This window comes from Aquarana catesbeiana, linkage group LG03 (assembly GCF_042186555.1).
Source record: "Aquarana catesbeiana isolate 2022-GZ linkage group LG03, ASM4218655v1, whole genome shotgun sequence".
Taxonomy (NCBI): domain Eukaryota; kingdom Metazoa; phylum Chordata; class Amphibia; order Anura; family Ranidae; genus Aquarana; species Aquarana catesbeiana.
Window position 1 is genome coordinate 111183990 of NC_133326.1, and position 19749 is coordinate 111203738.

Sequence of the window (19749 nt, forward strand, 5' to 3'; positions counted from 1 at the left end):
GGGGCTTGTGTACCTTTTATTAATTTGGATCTGCATCTGCTTTTTCCTAAGCTTGCATCATTCTGTTAATTATCCATTATCTCCAGCCCAAGATTCCTGGTGACATATTTGCAATGCCAGGCTAGAAGGTAACGTTGCTGGCTCCTGAGCTTTTCTCAGATGTGTCTTTAAAACTGACCCATATCTACAAAAGATAGGTCAGTCCTCTTGGAAAGAGTTGCATGAAACATTGGGCATTTAATTTTAAATCTGCTTCCTCACTCAGAGAAAGTTGCTTTTTAAAAGCCTGTACATAGAGAGGGAGGGAATTTTGACTTGCCTGTAAATTCCGTATCTTGGAGAACAAGACAGGATATGTAGTCATAGACCATGTGTAATGTGTCACTACCTACTGGTGATTAAACACTGAAAAAAGCTTTGCAGGAAACAGCCCTAAGGCACATTCACATATAAGCCCCCCCGCTCCATGGGATTCCAGTTTTGTCATGAGCAATAAGGACAGAGGGGAGAGGAGTGAGACCTGTGTTCAATACTACACATTTTACAATAAACTTCCTTAATCTTAAAAGGAGGAACTTCTGGCTGGCCTGTTAAAAAAAAAAAATACAAATACTGTAGCTGCTGACTTTTAATAAAGAGATACTTACCAGTCCATGAGTCATATTGTCTCTACAAGAGCAGATCCTTCGCTGAGCTTTGAATCCCTAGCATCGCCATCGTGGCTATGGGAGCCAGCTGTGACTTCCTGAGGTCTCAAAGCCAGCTCCTCATTGCACATGTGCAAAATCACGAGACTGGTCCTGCAGCCTCCTGGCATGTAGGCTGCAGGCCAAGCTGACAGAACTCTCACTTAGGCAAGAATGGCAGAAGTGAAGGTACCAATCATGGAAATAAAAAAACACCAATTTTGCTAGAGGAGGTCGGAGGTCTCTCTTGTAAGTGAAGGTTCACTTTAATTTTACAGGACAGGACTTGTAATCAGACCACGGCATTCTAAGCAATTAACTGAGGGGTAGACAACAGCTTGAAGCACCTTGCGACCAAAGCACACATCCGTAGAGGCCGGAAGATCAAGTTGGTAAAACTTAGAAGGTATAAAGGAGGGAGGGTAGTGACCTTGCAAATCTGTCAAAGGATGCTTGATGCTGAAAAGCCCAAGAAACTCTGATCGATCTGGCAGAGAGGATGCCAACAGGGAGGAATAAACCATTTCCTTGACAGCACAAGCCCTGGAAAAGATCTGTTAAAGCCACTTAGCAATAATGAAAGCGCAAGCAGGATTTCCTTTTTTGGGACCTTCGGGTAAAACAAAGAGGGACTTTGGGTCTATCTAGATGCAACATGCCTCAAAAAAACCTAACTGCTTTGACTACATCCAGACAGTGGAGTGAAGTCTCCTTGGTGTGCTTTGGGGGCAGGACAGAGGAGAGGGAGGATAATAATGTTCTAATTGAGAAGGGAAAGACCACATGGGGTAATAGGAGTGTCTGGGGTTTGGGTCCACCTTGTCTCAGTGCAAGGGAAAGAGTTTTTACAAAAAAAAAAAAAAAACCCAACTCTAAGACACACTTGACAAAAGTAATGGCCATCTTACTGGTGAGATCCCCCAAAGGAATATCCTAAAATAGGTTTAAAGGGATGTAATTGAAGACCTAAAAGATTCAGGTCCCAGGGAGACACAGGAGGCCGGGGGATTAACATGAGCAAATCCCTCTTCCCAAGAAAGTTTAAAGCCAAAGGTTTCTGTAATAGAATGGATTTTGCAGAAACCTGTCCCTTTATAGTACTAACAGCTTGATGCTGGTCCAGGCCAGACTGGAGGAAGGCTAGGATGAGAGGGATAAAATATTCCTTCACCTTCCAGCTGCAATAATAGTTTAAATGAGAAGAAGTTTCTTACCTCGATTAAAATGGGGATTACAGTCAGAAATGCCTCTGTCTGTCTTTTAGGACCTGGGTTTCAACAACCATACCAGTAAAGCCAGAGACTGAGAAGCAAGATATAAAAAAAAGGCCATGTAATAGGAGGTCTGGGCTGTTTGCAAGAAGCCAAGGCTTATTCACCAGGGAGTCTGTACCAGGTTCTCCTGGGCCAAATTGTGGCAGAGGATCACCAAAATCTATTATTCCACTATCTTGCAAAGTAGTTGAGGAATACATACAAGGTGTGTCTAAAAAGTCTGCTGAATGGTCCAATATCTCAATGGCAGAATGGGCCAGGTGTGCGCACATGGCTAGCCAGAGACATGTTGAGAAAAGCCACCTAGTGTGGAGTACACATGACCATCAGGGTAAACCCACTGCAGGCAGCCAAACTTAGTCAGTGTGAGAGATAGGGTCACACTGCAATAGAGCAATGAATGAACATCAAGTTCTGTTACAAATTGGGGAAAACTGCAACGGACACACATGAAACATTGATGCAAGCGTACGGGGACAGAAGCGGTGTGAAGAAAAAGGGGTTTACGGCTGGTTCAAATGCTTTCAGGATGAGAAGGAAACGACTGATGAGCCACGTTTGGGATCGTCCACGAAGGTCTGTTCCCAGTTTGTGCCGCACAGACAGAAAGCAAAACGGATGTAAACCTCTGGAGTTGGCACAGGACTGGACAGTGGATGTTGCTGCATAATAAAACACGCCTGCTCACTGTGCAATTCAAGTGCGCAAATTTTTGGCTCAGTGCAGCATACTTTCTCGATCATCCACCATCCTACCCTGATCTGGCACCTGTGGACATCTGTTTCCCCGCCTGAAGAGCGCCATGAAAGGTGCATATATTGCAGATGCGGTGTCAATTCATGAATGTGCGACAGCAGTTCTGCAATTGATTCCTAAAATACCTTTGCTGACAGCTTCCAGAAGCTTTATGAACGTTGCCAAAAGTGTGTTGTAAAAGATGGCAATTATTTTGAAGGCCAATTAAAAGGTAGTTTGTTTTCTGATACCTTTCAAAGTTTTTCAACACACCTCGTACAGCAGTCTACACATAGACCAAGGAATCACCAGGGCATCCACCACGAGAGCCAGGGGATTCCTGGACCTGGTGACAAACCTATCTAGATTTTTTTTTTTTGCCTGGAGGCCACGATATCTACACCTTACGATCACCCATTTCTAACAGAGAATCACGAAGATCTGCAGATGAAAGAGCTCACTCCTGAGTCTAGGAGGGAATCAGGCTTGCTTATTTTTTCAGGGCTGCCTGATATCTGGTACCCACTTAAGGGTTTATGTATGCCACAGCTAATGCATTTGTCTGTCTGCATCTTGAATGAATGATCTGAATCTGAGAGCCGTAATTTTGACTCTTAGATGAAGTTGATGGGGAGCATTGACTAATGTGGGGAACAGGTTCCCTATACAGTCTGGAAATTGTACACCCTGACCTGCCAGTCAGACCTGCATCAGTTATCACCTTCAAGGGAGAGGATAGGAATAATTTCCCAGATTCGAATGCGAAGTTGGAAAACCACCATGCCAGGGAGACATTTGTCTGGTTAGATGGCTGTAGTGGGCGATCCAGAAAAAGGATCGGCTTGGGCCACATTGTGAGAATGTTGTTCTGTAAGGGTCTCATTGGTATCAGTGGGAGGAATAGCACCCCATCATTGGTATCAGTGGAAGGAATAGTGTCCCAAAATTGGTGTCAGTAGGAGAAATAGTGTCCCATCATTTCCATCAGTGGGAGGGATAGTGACGCATTGTTGGTGCTATTGGGTGAAATAGATCCCCATCATTGGGGTCAATTTAAGGAATAGTGCCCCATCGTTGGTGCTACTGGGAGAAATAGCGTCCTGTTGCTGATGTCAGCAGCAGGCATTATGCCCCACTGTGGGTGTCAATGGGAGGAAAAATGCCCCAAGAGCCAGATAAAGGCAAACAAAGGGCTGCATCCAGCCCCCAGGCCACAGTTTGAAGACCAGTGCTATAGGACATCAACACAAGGGTCCTCAAAGACAAGATCACGTTCTCCATTTATTTGCCCAGTCCAATTAGTGAGCGTTTGACAAAGGGACCTAGCTGAAACAACCGGTTGTAATGCAGGACCAGCAAGAACAAAAGGTTGCCTTCAGTAGGGTTTCTAAGAGTCTATCAACAGAATCATTGAAGGAAGGAACATCCTCAACAAAAATAGTGAGATGTTTGTTGAGAAAAATATAACAGGATCCACTACCAGGACAGACCAATTTTTCATACATTTCTTTTCCATAGAACAGAACGTCGGAAACGGTTTTAGAGGAAGGCATACCTTTTCAGGATCTGATCAATCCTCATGCAAAGCACATTGAATTAGCACATGCAAGGGGAAAATCATTTTAGCCTTTGCTAGCCGTTTTGTCCCATTAGAGCTTGTTGAGGTTGAGATTCTGGTTCTGCTCAGCAAAGGCTAGTACATGCTGCATAAATAAGCACGTCCACAGCAGAAAGCATATATTGTGACAATTTAGCTTGTGTCTCATAACAGGTCTGCAGTATCCTCCTTTTGTGGGCACCTCACCTTCCTCAAGATCATCTTCAAATTTAGAAGGTTTAGGCTCATACTCTCGAATAGAATCAGAAGAGAAATTTTGAGTCCTGGAGATCAAAGTTTTTTTATTGAGAAGGGCAGAGTTTTCCGAAGAAATCAAACATAGTCGCAGGGAATTCAAACAAAAGGGATGCATCGCTCAGGACAGTGGAGCCTTCGTATAAAGCTGGATATTGCAATCCAGTTGCCAAGCTGTGGTGTCCTCCCATCCACCAAGACATTAGTCAACAGAAAAAAAACGGCTGGCAACTCCATAAACCTCAGATATTTTTTTTTTTTTGCCATACCAGAGAGTACAAAGACAGTAGCATTGTACTCACTGCTATGGCAAAATAAAAATATCTGAGGTTTATGGAGTTGCCAGCAGTTTTTTTAATGTTGACTATATAGTCGCAGGGAAATCTGTCTTAGTCAGATAGGTCATCTATTGGGGACCTGAGAAGGAGATTTTTTTTTTTCTCTGGTTTTCCTCCTTTAAAACCTAGGTGCATCTTATGGAGCGAAAAATACAGTAACATGATTCATGAAATTTGAGCTGGGCACATATCTGTAGTGTTTTTTTTTTTTTTTTTTTTTAATCTCTCTTTAAAGCACCAAGTCCCATAGCTTTGCCCTGCTCTGTTTGTTATCAGCCTGATAACTTTTGACAAGCTCTCCCAGAAGAGAGATAGAAGTGTGTGTCGAGGAGGTTGCTATAAATAGATTAGCAGACTGCTAAACTACAGATGAATAAGGAAGTGAAAAATCCAACAGGACATGTACTTTCTAAACAGTATATAAAGCTGAAGACAGCAGATATACATGTAAAACTTACGTAGGGAGATGTGTTTTATCTCTGTGTATCATCTGAAGCTGTTCACTTCACTGGGTATATGTGAGGGCTGACATCCACTTAGTATAGACTTTGACCAAGCAGGATAACACTCAGTAAAACCCTACATATAAAAACAGGACCTGGTCATAATACAGGGAAACCCTGTCTGAAGCTCGGTTCACACCTATGCAGTTTGCCTGTTGTAGTTTCTGCAGTTTTTTTTTTGCACACGTAAATTTCATTTTGCAGTTTTTAATGCTTTTTTTGGCCAATTTGTTGAGCAGATTAAAAAACACAAATCGCAGTAAAATCACAGCAAAAACCACACTACATGCTTTTCTGCAGATCATCATTAAAGTATATTTATCCCCCAAAAAATTAAAATAAATAAAAGCACTGATTTGTGTTTAAAAAAAGTCCCTGACCCTTTCTAAAAACACAGTGGCTGAAAAGCATAGATGGGAACGTGTCCCATAAGAAGCCATGTTAAATGAACTGTAGTGAGTTTATGCAAAAAGCACCAAAAAAAATGAATAGGTGTAAACTAGGACTTACCCTATCCACATTGCAGGTTCCTGGAGGGAACCAAACAACAGCCATGATGGTAGGCATACGCCTAAAGGAGTCTTCAGGGTCTGGGTGCCAAAAGGAATGGACTATACCCTGTAGCCAACTACACGTGTTGCACCGGGTACAAATATAAGCGCTGAACACAGGTTTCAGTGCCCAATGCAAACATTACAGATCAGGCCCCACAGCCGAAAGGTCTAGGTACACTTCTTAAGATGTACATAAAGAATAACTAATCCAAAAATTGCTAGTGAGCTCCGAGGCAATAAGTAGTTGGATCTTAATAGCAGTTCCAGCTGTTGTGAAGGAGAAAACAATGGAGGTGGAGTTATGAGTGTGCAATATGGGGGGGGGGCTGAGGGTGTTCTCAGAAAAACCTTTTGCCAGCGTCAAATCACCTCAAGGACCCAGCCTATAAGCCATGGTTTATGACTAAAAGTTCTGTGTAATGCACAGTTAGGATACACATTTTCTGATTCATTTCACTCTTTAATAGGTTCTTAATGGATTGATGTCCTGAAAAAGACCTGAAGCTTGGTATATTCCAACCCTCTGTAAAGGCCAAACATGTACTGTTTGAGCAGTAGCTACCTCCTGGATCTGTGCAGCGACATGTATGGCCTTCAAAAGCTCCTAAGTTGAACATACATTAAAAGAGAAATCCACCTTTTAGAACAGGTTACACCGATATTTAGGATGTAACATATTACAAATCCACTGGTCCCTGCACACTCCCAAATCTCCTATCCTTGCTCTCTGTTACAATCTGAAAAGAACACGACTGTACAGTGTACACCAAGACAGCTAACACACAGGGTCTGGAAGAGCCCTGCATTGCACCCACAATCTGCTGGACATGGATGCAATGCTTTCCAGCAGGGTGGATTTGATTTAAATTATTGGTAAAAAGGCTTGATTTAAATCATAATTTTTAAAGAGCAATTGTCATCTCTGTCCCGCAGCAGCTCCTCTGACCCAATGTTGATTTACCGACAGTCCCATTCAATTTAATGGGACGGCTGGTGATACAGCAGTACACAAAAGGTGAGGGACATGACGGCAGCAGGTGAGTGGATGCCCGCTAACATGTGCTGCTGTGTTGGATCTGAAATGACAGGTGCTCTTTAAATTTAAGGACTTATTCATGCTGGTAGTTACAATCTTTAATGTTTGCAAACAAAATGAAGGTTTCCAATTTAGAATAATAAGCGGTCAGGTTAGTAAAACAGCAAGATCAGAACCGATTCAATCATAGTGTTTGTAGTTTACATAGATTTGCAAAACAATGGGATAAAGGAATATTCCTGAACTTTGTTTTATCTCATGGTTACTGTGAAATTGTGTGAATACATCAATGCAGTGCATGTTATCTTATCTTGCAGAACTCGGATTCATTGAATGAGTTTACCAAAAAATGTAAAAATTGCAGCATATACAGCCTCGTGCTACATAACCAAGCTTAATTTCATGCTAAATAAACTAAATAATTAATGTATCTTAACCACTTACGAACCGCCCGCCGAGAGATCACTTATCGGTGGCGGGAGAGGGCACTCCCTCTGCGATCTGGTGCCCTCTGCCGCTTACCGGAGCCGTCGGCAGCGGCGATCGCTTCCTGTCAGTAGCTGGGTATGGAGACGAGTGAGGGGAAGATGGCCACCCGTCTCCATACAACTGCTGGGCGGAAGCAACGTCAAAAAAAGACACTTCTGCCCACAGCTCTTAAAGGGCCATTTTTTTAAAATGATTTTTTTAAATGACAATTTTTTTTTTTTTTTTATTGCATTTTAGTCTAAATATGAGATCTGAGGTCTTTTTGACCCCAGATCTCATATTTAAGAGGTCCTGTCATGCTTTTTTCTATTACAAGGGATGTTAACATTCCTTGTAATAGGAATAAAAGTGAAATTTTTTTTTAAACAGTGTAAAAAAAAAAAAATAATAAAAAAAAAAATTTAAACACGCCCCGTCCCGACGAGCTTGCATGCAGAACCGAACGCATACTTGAGTAGAGCCCGCATATGAAAACGGTGTTCAAACCACACTTGTGAGGTATCCCCGTGATCGGTAATAATTCTAGTCCTAGACCTCCTCTAACTTAAAACATGCAACCTGTAGAATTTTTTAAACGTCACCTATGGAGATTAAGGGTAAAAGTTTGTCGCCATTCCACGAGTGGGCGCAATTTTGAAGAGTGACATGTTGGGTATCAATTTACTCGGCGTAATATTATCTTTCACAATATAAAAAAAATTGGGCTAACTTTACTGTTGTCTTATTTAATTAAAAAAGGTGTATTTTTTCCAAAAAAAAGTGCGCTTGTAAGACTGCTGCGCAAATACGGTGTGACAGAAAGTATTGCAACTACCGCCATTTTATTCTCTAGGGTGTTAGAAAAAAAATTTATAATGTTTGGGGGTTCTAAGTGATTTTCTAGCAAAAAAACCTGTTTTTAACTTGTAAACAAATCTCAGAAAGAGGCTCGGTCCTTAAGTGGTTGAATAGCCTGTTTTCCAGGCTTCCAATAAAAATTATTAATACACATTTTTTTTTTATCTGAAAAAAAAAAAAAAATGGTGAACATCCTTTAAGATGGTTTGATGTCAGCATCAAGGCTGGGTTCACACATACGTGATTCCAGACATGTGATTCGCACAGCACTACTGTGCACATCACATACAATGTCTGTGCGATGCAAATACAGCCAGTTTGTATGGCTGAAATCGCTTTGCATTCACACCAAAATGGTGCAAGACCCTTTTTTTTGGTTCACACTGGAATCAGATCGCATGGGTGTTTACACCCATGCGATCCCATTCAATATAGAAAACACGAGAGTCGCACTGTAAAATCAACAAAAAATTAGTAAAATAGGTGAATCACATACAATAGTGAAACATGAGAATCATATATAATGAATAAGGCTAAATCGCATATACAAAATAAGCTGGATATTGTGAAATAGTCTTGTGAAAAGCTGTATATTACTAATGTAATGCTAGTGAATAGTCTCTGTGAATGGTGGCACCTAATAATAACCACCCATGCTGAAAACGGAACAACAAAGTCCACAAAAGACGATAGAGAGGAGACATTGCTGGAGCTGGCAGTAGAGGAGATTTTAGCAGACCAGTATTGATGTCGAGTACGAGTTACAGCTGTTCTTGCTTGCTATGCTCCTCTGTGGTGGGGGATCATGGCCTTCTGGTAAGGAGATACCCCTTCTTTCTTTCAGTGGTGGATCACTATTTTTCACAGAGTGGATCAAGATCGTCTTTTGTGGACTTTGTTATTCCGTTTTCAGCACGGGTGGTTATTATTAGGTGCCACCATTCGCAGAGACTATTCACTAGCATTACATTAGTAATATACAGCTTTTCAGAAGACTATTTCACAATATCCAGCTTATTTTGTATATGCGATTTAGCCTTATTCATTATATATGATTCTCATGTTTCACTATTGTATGTGATTCACATATTTCACAAATTTTTTGTTGATTTTACAGCACGACTCTCGTGTTTTCTATATTTTAATGATTTATGGGTGTCATATAATTAAGAGTTGCTGCTTTTCACTTATATTATTTGTTTGGGTTTATCCCCCAATTTCAAATTGATATATGATTATTTATTTCACATGACTTAGCGTGTTTTTTTTTCCCCAATTTTCTATCCCATTCAACAGTTCGCCACTGCGTTCTGTTAGGCGATTTGGGGGTGTCATTAACTTTCTATTGACACCTGCAGCGGTCCGCAGAAGAAGTCTGAACTGCCTGCGAGTGAGATGCGATGCGGGAACCCGCACAGGGACCGCACTGATTCCCACATCGCATGTGTGTGAACCCAGCCTGACAGTGGGTTCTTTAACTTTGTTTCAGAGTGATTAGAGTAGGGTTTATCTATCCCTTCCCATTCTGAATCAGAATTAGGAGGTGACTAGAGACTGATTTACCACTCCCATAACTTAATGACTTTCAAATACAGCTGCAGCTCTTTGGTCTTTGAAGGCAGTTTTAAGTACTCCAATACAGATTTGCAAAAGTGAAAAGGCATCTTGGTCCCAAGACTCCCCACACGTTCATGGATGCATTTCTGCAATAATATTTTTTTTTTCAAATAACTGGATAACTTAACAGAACAAACTACACATTTTCTCTTACACGGTAGGTTCAGGCTTTTCTGGTGCTTTGACCTGAAAGATACAAATTGTGGTAACAGGCTATAGCACTTACAGGTTGTCTAAAGTGTACAGCTTCTGCCACCATGAGGGATACACAATCAGTGCAATAAAAAAAAAAAAGTCCCAGGCTAAGCATACAGCCCTGGCATTCTCATACAACAGCAAATAAGGGTGCATGCAGTAAAGAAAACCAGCATCTTACCACCGAGGGACTGAGGTCAGGCTCTACAGAAACAGTTCACTTGACTGGGTCCTCCAACATGCCAATTGTCCTGGAAGGGAACTAGCACAGAACAGAAGTGCTTTAATAGGAGTTTCCCTGTCTGCAGCTGATTGGTTAATTGAAGCAATGGGATGCAGGTGTACCCTCATTGCCAAAGTCCACCTGCTACCTTCCAGGTACACCTTAGTCCTTCCTTTGCCATGTAAGGGCAAATACTGGCTCTCTCTCCACACAACACTGTTTGTGTTATAGACCAGAAGGACAGTGCCTTGCATCACTTCTGATTGGCAAGCTTCAGAAACCTGCTACAACATACCTTGCAGGCACCAGTAATGAACAAGAGGAAAAGAGGGAACAAAAATTGACATCAGCACCTGCCTTTAATCAAAAAGCACTTGCTCAGCAGAGAATACCTCCGGCATATCTACCCCCATATAGAACAGGTAAGAAATTCACAGAACACTTAAGTAAGGGCTGGACATGGGGTTGGAGACATAAGAAGGGTTGTAGCCCAGGGTGACCAAAACCAAAGAACCAACCTAGATCCTCCGACGCCTACAGGCTGTAGGATCCAACATGTTGACTAGCTGATGTAGAGGGAGAGGGATCCCCAAGCAGCTCCTTTAAATCCAAGGGGACAAAAAAAAAAAAAAAAAAAAAGGGGCCGCACAAGTGTGTCTGCAGGTGATACGGGAAAGAAAGGAACTGGAGTTGCAGGGGAGTCTTTAACCTGTCTGTGCTTGTGGTTCAGGTAGGTGAGTGGAGACTACAAGGTGACCGCCCTAGAGGAGGACTTAGAAATATACCTGTTGTCTGGAACGGTTTATAAAAAATAGCAGTGCACTTCCTGGTGTGAGTGTGCCTACAGTCTCAGAGCTGTATATCTGCAGTGTGAGATCTAAGGTGATCTGAAGCAAGATCTGGTGATGTCACTGTGCTGCTTACCATTTTCCCCTGATGGAGGCTCTGAGATGAGGAAACAAAACGCTGCCTCTAGTCATGATAGCCACCTCCACACAAAGACAAAGTGCAGAACAAGGCATGAAGTCAAGTAATGGGGCAAGATCAGCTGCAGTAACATAACCAACACTGCTGACTACTGTAGTCAGTACTGGGACTAGTCCTTTGCTCTGTCTTCCTTCTTTTAGGCCAGTGGTTCTCAACTCCTGTCCTCAGGACCCACTAAGAGGCCAGGTTTGCAAGATAACTGAAACACATCACAGGTGATATAATTTGCTGCTCAGTGATTGCAGTATTCTAGTCTGCATCTTCCCAAGGTAATATCTGGCCTGTTAGTGGGCCCTGAAGACAGGAGTTGAGAACCACTGTTTTAGGCAGAGCTTCCGGAACCTAACACTTTTAGGCACAAAAAGTATAAAATATGTGCTAAAGTCTAAAAAGCCATTGCAAATAGGTTCATTCACAATGTGTGTTGAATTGCATTTTATTATCAATTTGCTCTTCCATGTGGCAACAGGTTTATTCAGTGTGGCTTCCAATGTTTCTTTCTGCAGCACTGTTATACAGAACCCCCACAAAGTTTTGCTGAAGAATGAAATCACTTACCCATTCATACATTTACAGTAACCTTATATAGCTCTACCTGAAACATTACACAGACAAACATTTATTAAAGTTCTTAAAAGAAACACAAAACTGGTTTAAAAAAAATCCCCTTATAGCTACAGTGCAATGCAATACTCTAAATTAAATATACCTTTAAAACAAAATACAAAAAAGTGATCTTTGTACATTGCAGATACGTGGGAATTTTCCTGAGGGGGTGATCCATCCATGTAGAAGAGTAGGAAATAGAGGAGGAATTACATGAGTCCTAGGTTTACCTCCAAAAAAGCAAGTGAAGCATCTTATGAGGCATATCCATGTGGCAATTGATTTTCAGTGTCTGGAAGTTCAAATTGAAGAGTAAAACAAAAAGGCACTGGGAGCAGTAGGGAAACCTCTTCATTACACCACTTTTGGGTATCCCAGTCTCATCAGTGCATCAGGAGTTTTCACATCTGGCAATCAAAGGCTCACAAATGATCAGAAAAGCTGCAGTACAGACTATATGATGCTATATCATCAGTATTCCCTCATCATATGGAGAAAGAAAAGATAAGCCATCGTGGCTGGTTCTAAGTACATGGTTAGAAATGTGATGGAGAAATTAGACTGGTTGATCTCTAAATGAGATCAAAGTCATTCATAGAATTATGGCAAGTTAAAATTAGGAGTGGTTGGCTGATGGCCATCTCATTATATTAGCCATATTAGTGCATTTTTATGTATGCCCATTTTTTTATTTTATGACACAAAGGAAAACAGACATCTGAATGAGCAAAACAAAAAAACTGGAGAAAAAACAAAAAAAAACAAAAGACAAAAAAACAAAATTACATTAAAAAAACCCACACAATTGAACCAGCTCTGACAGCGTACAATGATTAAATATATAAAAGATAATGAATTCACAGTTTCTGCAGCCAAACTCAGTGTATGCTATAAAACGGGTACAACTGTTACCCTCCACAGTATTTGGAAAACAAATCAAAGTACTGTTTTGTAGGAAAAGTACTGTCTGCCAATACCAAGCTAAATTAAACAGATGCGAGGATTTAGATGGTTTCTATGAAAAGTAAAACATTGCAAGATGATCTACAGTAAGAATTCAAGCATAGAGAGGTATTCCCATATTCATTAATCCATTTATCGATTTCTTTTCACCTGAAAGCAGCAACACTAAATACTCATCCTCAGTTTATCAGCTATGATCTGCTGTTTACATAAAGCTAAGCAGGGAGACAAGGCTTCATCATCCTAAAACCTGAGCCCAAGCCTCGCTCTGAGGTGAACGTGCAGCAGAGCAAGAGAATGTACATGTCTTATAAAAAGGTATATTTAGTTTAAAGCCAGTAGTGCAACACAGACTCTGTGAGGCATTTACCCATGCAGGAAGCGGCCTGTCTACTGTGGAATGCTTTCAATTGTCTATACTTTATTTCTAAGAGGGAAAAAAAAAAAATATAGAAAAAGTATTTAAAAAACAAAAAAAAACAAAAAAACGCCTTTAGTCTGTTTGGGGTGGGGTGTTCTTAAAATATAAAGTAGTCAAGTTTCTGTTCCCTCCAGTCCTAAGTAACAAGGTGGGGGGTAAAAGAGGGAGCTGAGATGCAACCCCCAACCATGGCTATAAAGGAGGAGGAAGGAACTTTGCTGAATTCAAGCAATAAGGGAGTGCAGTAACTGATGCATTTAATACAAATGAACATAACGGGATGGTCCCTGGCAGTCCCTAATTTGAGCCTCGGACATGCCCCTTCTTTTAGGGTTCTCAGCTCTATGGGATCAGCATTATTGCACCTTGTCTCAGGAACCATTTGTGGGGCGGCCTTCCATTATAGCCGATGACATTCGTCTTTTCCGGTGTTTGTTTTCCCTCAAGTTTTACACCAAGTAGAAACTACATCCTTCCCCAATGCCCTGAAGTCACTGACACAGCGACACTGTAGATGCCGTTCTCACAATTTCCTCCCCAAAGGATTATGGGATTTCACTTGTGGTGTCTCTGCGAGTGGTTCTTTCTTTTCCTTTTAAAGAAACAGCAGCACCTATTAAGAAAAGAGACAGTATCTGTCAGTGACTGAAATAGGTCTTAAATAAACCTTCATACAAATTTTAAATGAGCTACAGTTACTAATTTGAAACAGCCTCCATCCACAACAATGAAAGTGGAAAATCTATTTGTGCTCCCATGATGCAGACTGGTGGGACAGACTTTATTTAAACACCCTGAAATTCAGCTGTACCAACAGCACTGTCAAGAAGATCTGATTCCACTACCATTTGGAAAGATGCTTGGTTTGTTTATTTCAGGTAGTTATACAGCGCCGTCAATTTACGGAGCACTTTACATATACATTGTAAAAAAAATAAAAAACTTGAAAGTTAACGGAAAGACATATCATTTTGAAGATTAGCAGCATTTTGAAAAGTCGAGCTGCTCCAAGTTGTGGTAGGCTAGGATGTTCAACTGTAGGGGGGTTGAAACAGGGAGATTCCCACAAATCAGCAGCACAAGGAGTGCGTTTCTGTCTAAAATGTAAAAAAAAAAACAATGCAGCACAGGTATTTCAGCTATGCAGAGGACTAATTATTTTTACAAAAGAATCAACAGGTATTTAACAGAAACAACATTATAAACAGAAACCACTTTCCTGCCAAAGGGGAAGATAATTTGTGGGTTTATAGGACAACCTTACTATACCACAAGACAACACAAGTTGGAACCAAATGCATCATGGAGGTTAAAGACACTGGAAAAATGAGGGGCAAGAAAAAGATCAGCATGTTGCATGCAGACAATACATGGCGAGAAAGTGAAAAAGTGCACAACAAATTAGGTAGACATAGTAGAATTTTGGTGAAAGCATATAACCTCAGGAGATGTGGTGTTCAACCATTAAGGAACAATTCTGACATAAGATTAAAGTCTAGTCTACCTCAGACTTTGAGCACACAGCGTAAATAACCTAGACAAGTCTACTCTGTGGGGGTTATTTACTAATGCTCGAGCGTGCAAAATCTGATGCATCTCTGCAGAGAAACCAATCAGCTTCCAGGTTTTATTGCCAAAGCTTAATTGAACACGCTGAAGTTAGAAGCTGATTGGCTACCATGCACAGCTGCACCAGATTCTAAACGTACCAGTTTTAGTAAATCATCCCCAATATGTAATTTATATACTTGGCGTTTCCTGGCACAAAGATTCAATTTAGAGTTGCAGATCAATGACCTGAGTTGAAAGGCATCATTCACTCCATGTAAAATGGATTGAGAACTGCCTGATTATTTCATTGACTGTCTATAAAGCTATATGGTGGCAGCCTTAGAAGAACAATGCAAGCATAAGATGCATACCCTTCCCTCTAATTTTTCTCCTGAAAAACGACAAGCGCATTTAAATATGAACTTCAGATGTAAAGTGGATTTCGACAACCAGTTCTTGGCGCTGCGAGTTCTCAGTTTGGAACTGGTAGCTTTTAGAAAGTATACTTCAGATGCCTAATGAGGTAAATATAGTCTCTGAGGCAGTATGTTTGGTTAGTGTTAAAGTTAGGGTTTAAGGGGTATTCTAATGTTAAGTGAAAAGGTAACACGTAATATTAGACACCCATAGGGTAATTGTAAATGAAAAAGTTAAGATTTAGGTTAAGATTAAGCTGGACTAAAATGTCAAGCAGTGCTGTCAGCCCTACCAGAGTTCTCCCCTGCTTGATCACAGAACATCCCCTATCACTTATCTTTGTGTGCAAAGCAATGCAGCTGCCATAACTCTGAAGAGCCTACACACACCATGTGTAGAGAAAGTAGTCTTGGGAGATGTAATTCTAGGACATGTGCCTACATCAATAGTAATGAATCAAGGGCACCCTGCTGACCTTTCCTGCTAGCACCAGCTTTTAGAAGCCCGATTACTACATTAATAGCAATTTCTTGCTACAGGAATAAGGTGAGAGAGAAAATGTTGGGATATACTCTAGAGGGGGAAAGGGGAGGATGGTGGATAAGTCTAGGCCTTGCCTATACAAATCCTTTAGGTATTCAGATCACAGTCACATTAAGGATAAGGACAACACCATAAACCCAATGCAATGTAACACCAAAGTTGGAAATTTGACAAGTCTCTTTCCCTTCGAAACAATGGATATGTATTAGAGACCTAGAAAGAGGGCTATAGTGTGCAGCGGCTTTCAGCCAGAATAATTTGCACACTAAGCTCTCACAAGTTTGGGTGTAACCTGTACACCAAATGCTACAGCATACAGATGTTAGCAAGATTACTACTCATACCTTTTTTCAGTTCACCATTTATGCTTTCATTTTCATAAAATGTCCGACACAAGGGAAAACTCTGGAGTGCTGTAAGGTCAAATAGGTCCTGGGAAATGCTATATAGCAGTGATGGCGAACCTTGGCACCCCAGATGTTTTGAAACTACATTTCCCATGATGCTCATTGCACTCTGCAGTTTAGTTGAGCATCATGGGAAAGTTCGTTACAAAATATCTGGGATGCCAAGGTTTGCCATCACTGCTATATAGAATAGGGCAGGGCATGAGGAGGGGGATTTCCAGGCATGCTAGAAGGAGACCAGATAGGATTTTTGTCTTACCCGTAAAACCCTTTACTTATATTAAAGCTCCCATGATAAAGTATTCTGGCATCATGGATTATGCAGCTGCCTTCAGGAGACTGAACACTGGCAAACAAAGCTGTAAAAAGGCACCCCTGTAACTCTCCTACCAAGTATTTGGGAGCTGGTTGCAGTAAGGTGTTTAGCTTAAAGCGTCGGTTAACCCCCCCCCCCTCCCAAAAATAATTGATCTTGTTTCTTGAAAGCATTTTTTACCGCACAGTACTTGTGCGGTGTCATTTGGCCCCCTATAACACCTGGTTGAACTTGCAAGTTTCTCCCCTCCCCTATGTAAACTGACTACTGTGTATCATAGCTGCTGAGCCTGACACCATGGTCAGTTTATGTGCCTCTGTCATCGGCAGCCTGCCATCTGCAGGTCTCTTCTCTGCCTGTGTCCTCCTCCCCCCTCTTCCTGTTATCTTTGTGTGTGAGCCGCTCCTCCCCTTCTATCACTGTTCCGAGCAGTGCACACATTACTGCTCCCAATCACTGCCAGCCCCTATGCTAGGATTATATGTATATACTATACTATGGCATTTTTCTAAAATTCTTCTTAATACCGTTTTTTCTTATCCCTGATCAGTCTTGTGACTGCCTGGCACTGTCTTTCTCCACTGTATGCATTACAGAGGGAGGTCATGTGACCACCTGGCAGACGTCAGCGCTCAGCCCCTCCCTCTGGAATACATACAGCGGAGAAAGACAGCGCCGGGCGGTCACATGATCGCTAATCGGGAATAAGAAAAACTGTATTTAGAAAAGAAGAATTTTAGAAAATGGCATATATTATATACACATTATATAATCCTAGCAGAGGGGCTGGCAGGGGCTGTGTGCACTGCCTTAACCACTTTAATGCAGGAGAGGCATTAAAGTGAAACTTTAGTCAGAAAATGAAGTCCCGATAGATCATCTCTGACTGGCCTCTTGGTAAAGATATGCATGTAAAACATTAAAAATAACTGCTTACTCTGTTTAAAATACAGTACTGCACTGTCTCACCCCGCTCTGCACATGCTCAGTCTCTCTATTTTCAGCACTGCCTAAAAATCTGAGTCATTGATCAATTGATAGCCTAAAGATATACTGTTGCTGAAGGGTGAAGAAAGCAAGAAAAATTACACAGACTGTGCTGAGGGAACACAAATTAGGGAGGGAGAAAAGAAAAGCAGGAGAGGCGACAGGACAAACTCTGCTGCCAGGGAGACACAAAGGCGTTAAACGTATAAGGATAGTGTCTCATCTTCCCAACATTCTCTTTCTTCCTTCCTCCCTTGGCAACCTGTGAACTTCAGCATGCCAAGACATACAATCAAGGCTGGAAATGTACATATTTTAATTAAAAAGAAAGTGACATCGTTTGAGACCAAGGAGGAGGAGAGTTCTCAATAAAATCTGACTGCTCTCAGCTTCAACAAAATGGCAGCTTTCAGCAGAAGAAACAGGAGCAATGCTGTAGTCAGTTTAAAACGCACTAATTTTGGTAGGAAAATTATGTAGAACACATGTTCTTTTGTTAAAGAACATTAATTGTTATCAAACTGTTATGGGCAACGTTCTGCTTTAGGGTTTAAAAACAAGCAATCAATAATTGGAGTGGGTTATAAGAAACAGAATGGAGGGACTCCCAAGAAAATGATTTTACTGTATGAACTATTGTGGAACCAAGGGACATCAAAAGGCAGTCCAACTGAGAAACAACAAAGGAACAGATAGTGCCTTACAGGGCTGCAAGAACCATAGGACCAAAGCCAGCATTTACGGAGGCCTGGGTAAAACGTAACAAACATGTGAACCAAAAGACTAAGTGGCAAACCTGAGAAACAAACCTGATGCTAAAAGGCTCAGGAAGCACTAACGGGTCTAATACATGCACCTTGACCAGAAAAAGAAGGAACTTGGAGGTCACCATCATAAATAGATTAGTTGTCAAATCCACCTAGCAATAGTGGAACATAAATGCGGCTGACCCCTGCGGGGTTCTTCAGGAACTTAGAAATAGTGGGTCGGACTATTGAAAAAAGGCTGTAGCTGACCAATAAAATTGTACGTGTACACTTTTAAATTGATCTTGAGATGTTTTATAAGGGTGCACCTTTTGTTGTAGCTGCTGGGAGGTTTTTTGAGATATACTAACCAGTTTATTTAGGTGCAGCTTTTTCTATTTTATAATCAAATGCGAATAGGGCATAGCACAACTAAAACAATAGAGGAAATGATCCTTGTGATGATTAGGTGCAGGATATGAAGATGGCAAGACAATGTTCTGTTCAAGGTAGAAACCACCGTGGGAAGGAAAGAGGCTCTAAGCCTCAAGACAACCTAGTTTCTGTGCAGAAGAAAGGGTTTTTTAGAGGTAAATAAGAATAGCTATTAAAGGTAGACAGGGAATATGAAATGCTTCTAAGGGGGATCTCTGAAAGATCAACATGACTAGGCTGAGATCCCACAGAGCTGCAGGGGAATGTAAAGGAAGAACAATGTAAGCAACAACCTGTATGAAGGCCTTCACTTAGAAGTGACAGGAAAGTGGTCTCTGAAAAAGAACGACTAAGAGTTGACCCTTGATAATCAAAGTCAAATGCTGACCCAGACCAGACTGGGGAAGAGACAGGATTTATCACACAGTATACTTCCTGAGATTTAAGTTCCTTTTCTTACACCAAGCAAAGTACACCTTCCAAGTGCGATGATAGACCTTGCGAGAAGTCTTTACAGCTTTTAATATTGTAGCGAAGATCGAATCTGATAGATCCCTGTTAAGACCTGGGCTTCAACAGCAAAGCCATTAAAGCCAGGGACTGAAAAGCAGCATAATATAGTGCCTTGAAAAAGTATTCATACCCCTTGACATTTTCCAAAATTTTGTCATGTTACAACCAAAACCGTAAATTTATTTTATTGGCATTTTATGTGATAGATCAACACAAAGTGGCACATAATTGTGAAGTGGAAGGAACACAATAAATGTTTAACAATTTTTTTTACAAAAAATAAATATGTGAAAAGCGTGGCATGCATTAGTATTCAGCCTGGAGTAAATACTTTGTAGAAGCACCTTTCACTGCAATTACAGCTGCAACTCTTTTTGGGTATGTCTCTACCAGCTTTGCACATCTAGAGAGTGAAATTGCCCATTCTTCTTTGAAAAATAGCTCAAGCTCTGTCAGATTGGAGGGGAAGCGTCTGAACAGCAATTTTCAAGTCTTGCCACAAATTCTCAATTGGATTT

General features: G+C 41.1%; 1 protein-coding gene across 7 annotated transcripts in view; it reads right to left on the minus strand.

The window, feature by feature from the left end:
* Window positions 1–11746: 11746 nt before the first annotated feature.
* The window catches only part of CSNK1G1 (casein kinase 1 gamma 1), a 172069-nt gene continuing 164066 nt past the window's right edge, over window positions 11747–19749 (minus strand). For all 7 annotated transcript variants that reach the window (XM_073618971.1, XM_073618969.1, XM_073618970.1 and 4 more), the window contains one exon: window positions 11747–13929. In XM_073618971.1, the coding sequence (XP_073475072.1) occupies window positions 13872–13929 (58 nt within the window). In that variant the 3' untranslated portion in view covers window positions 11747–13871. The remainder of the gene's footprint in view (window positions 13930–19749) is intronic.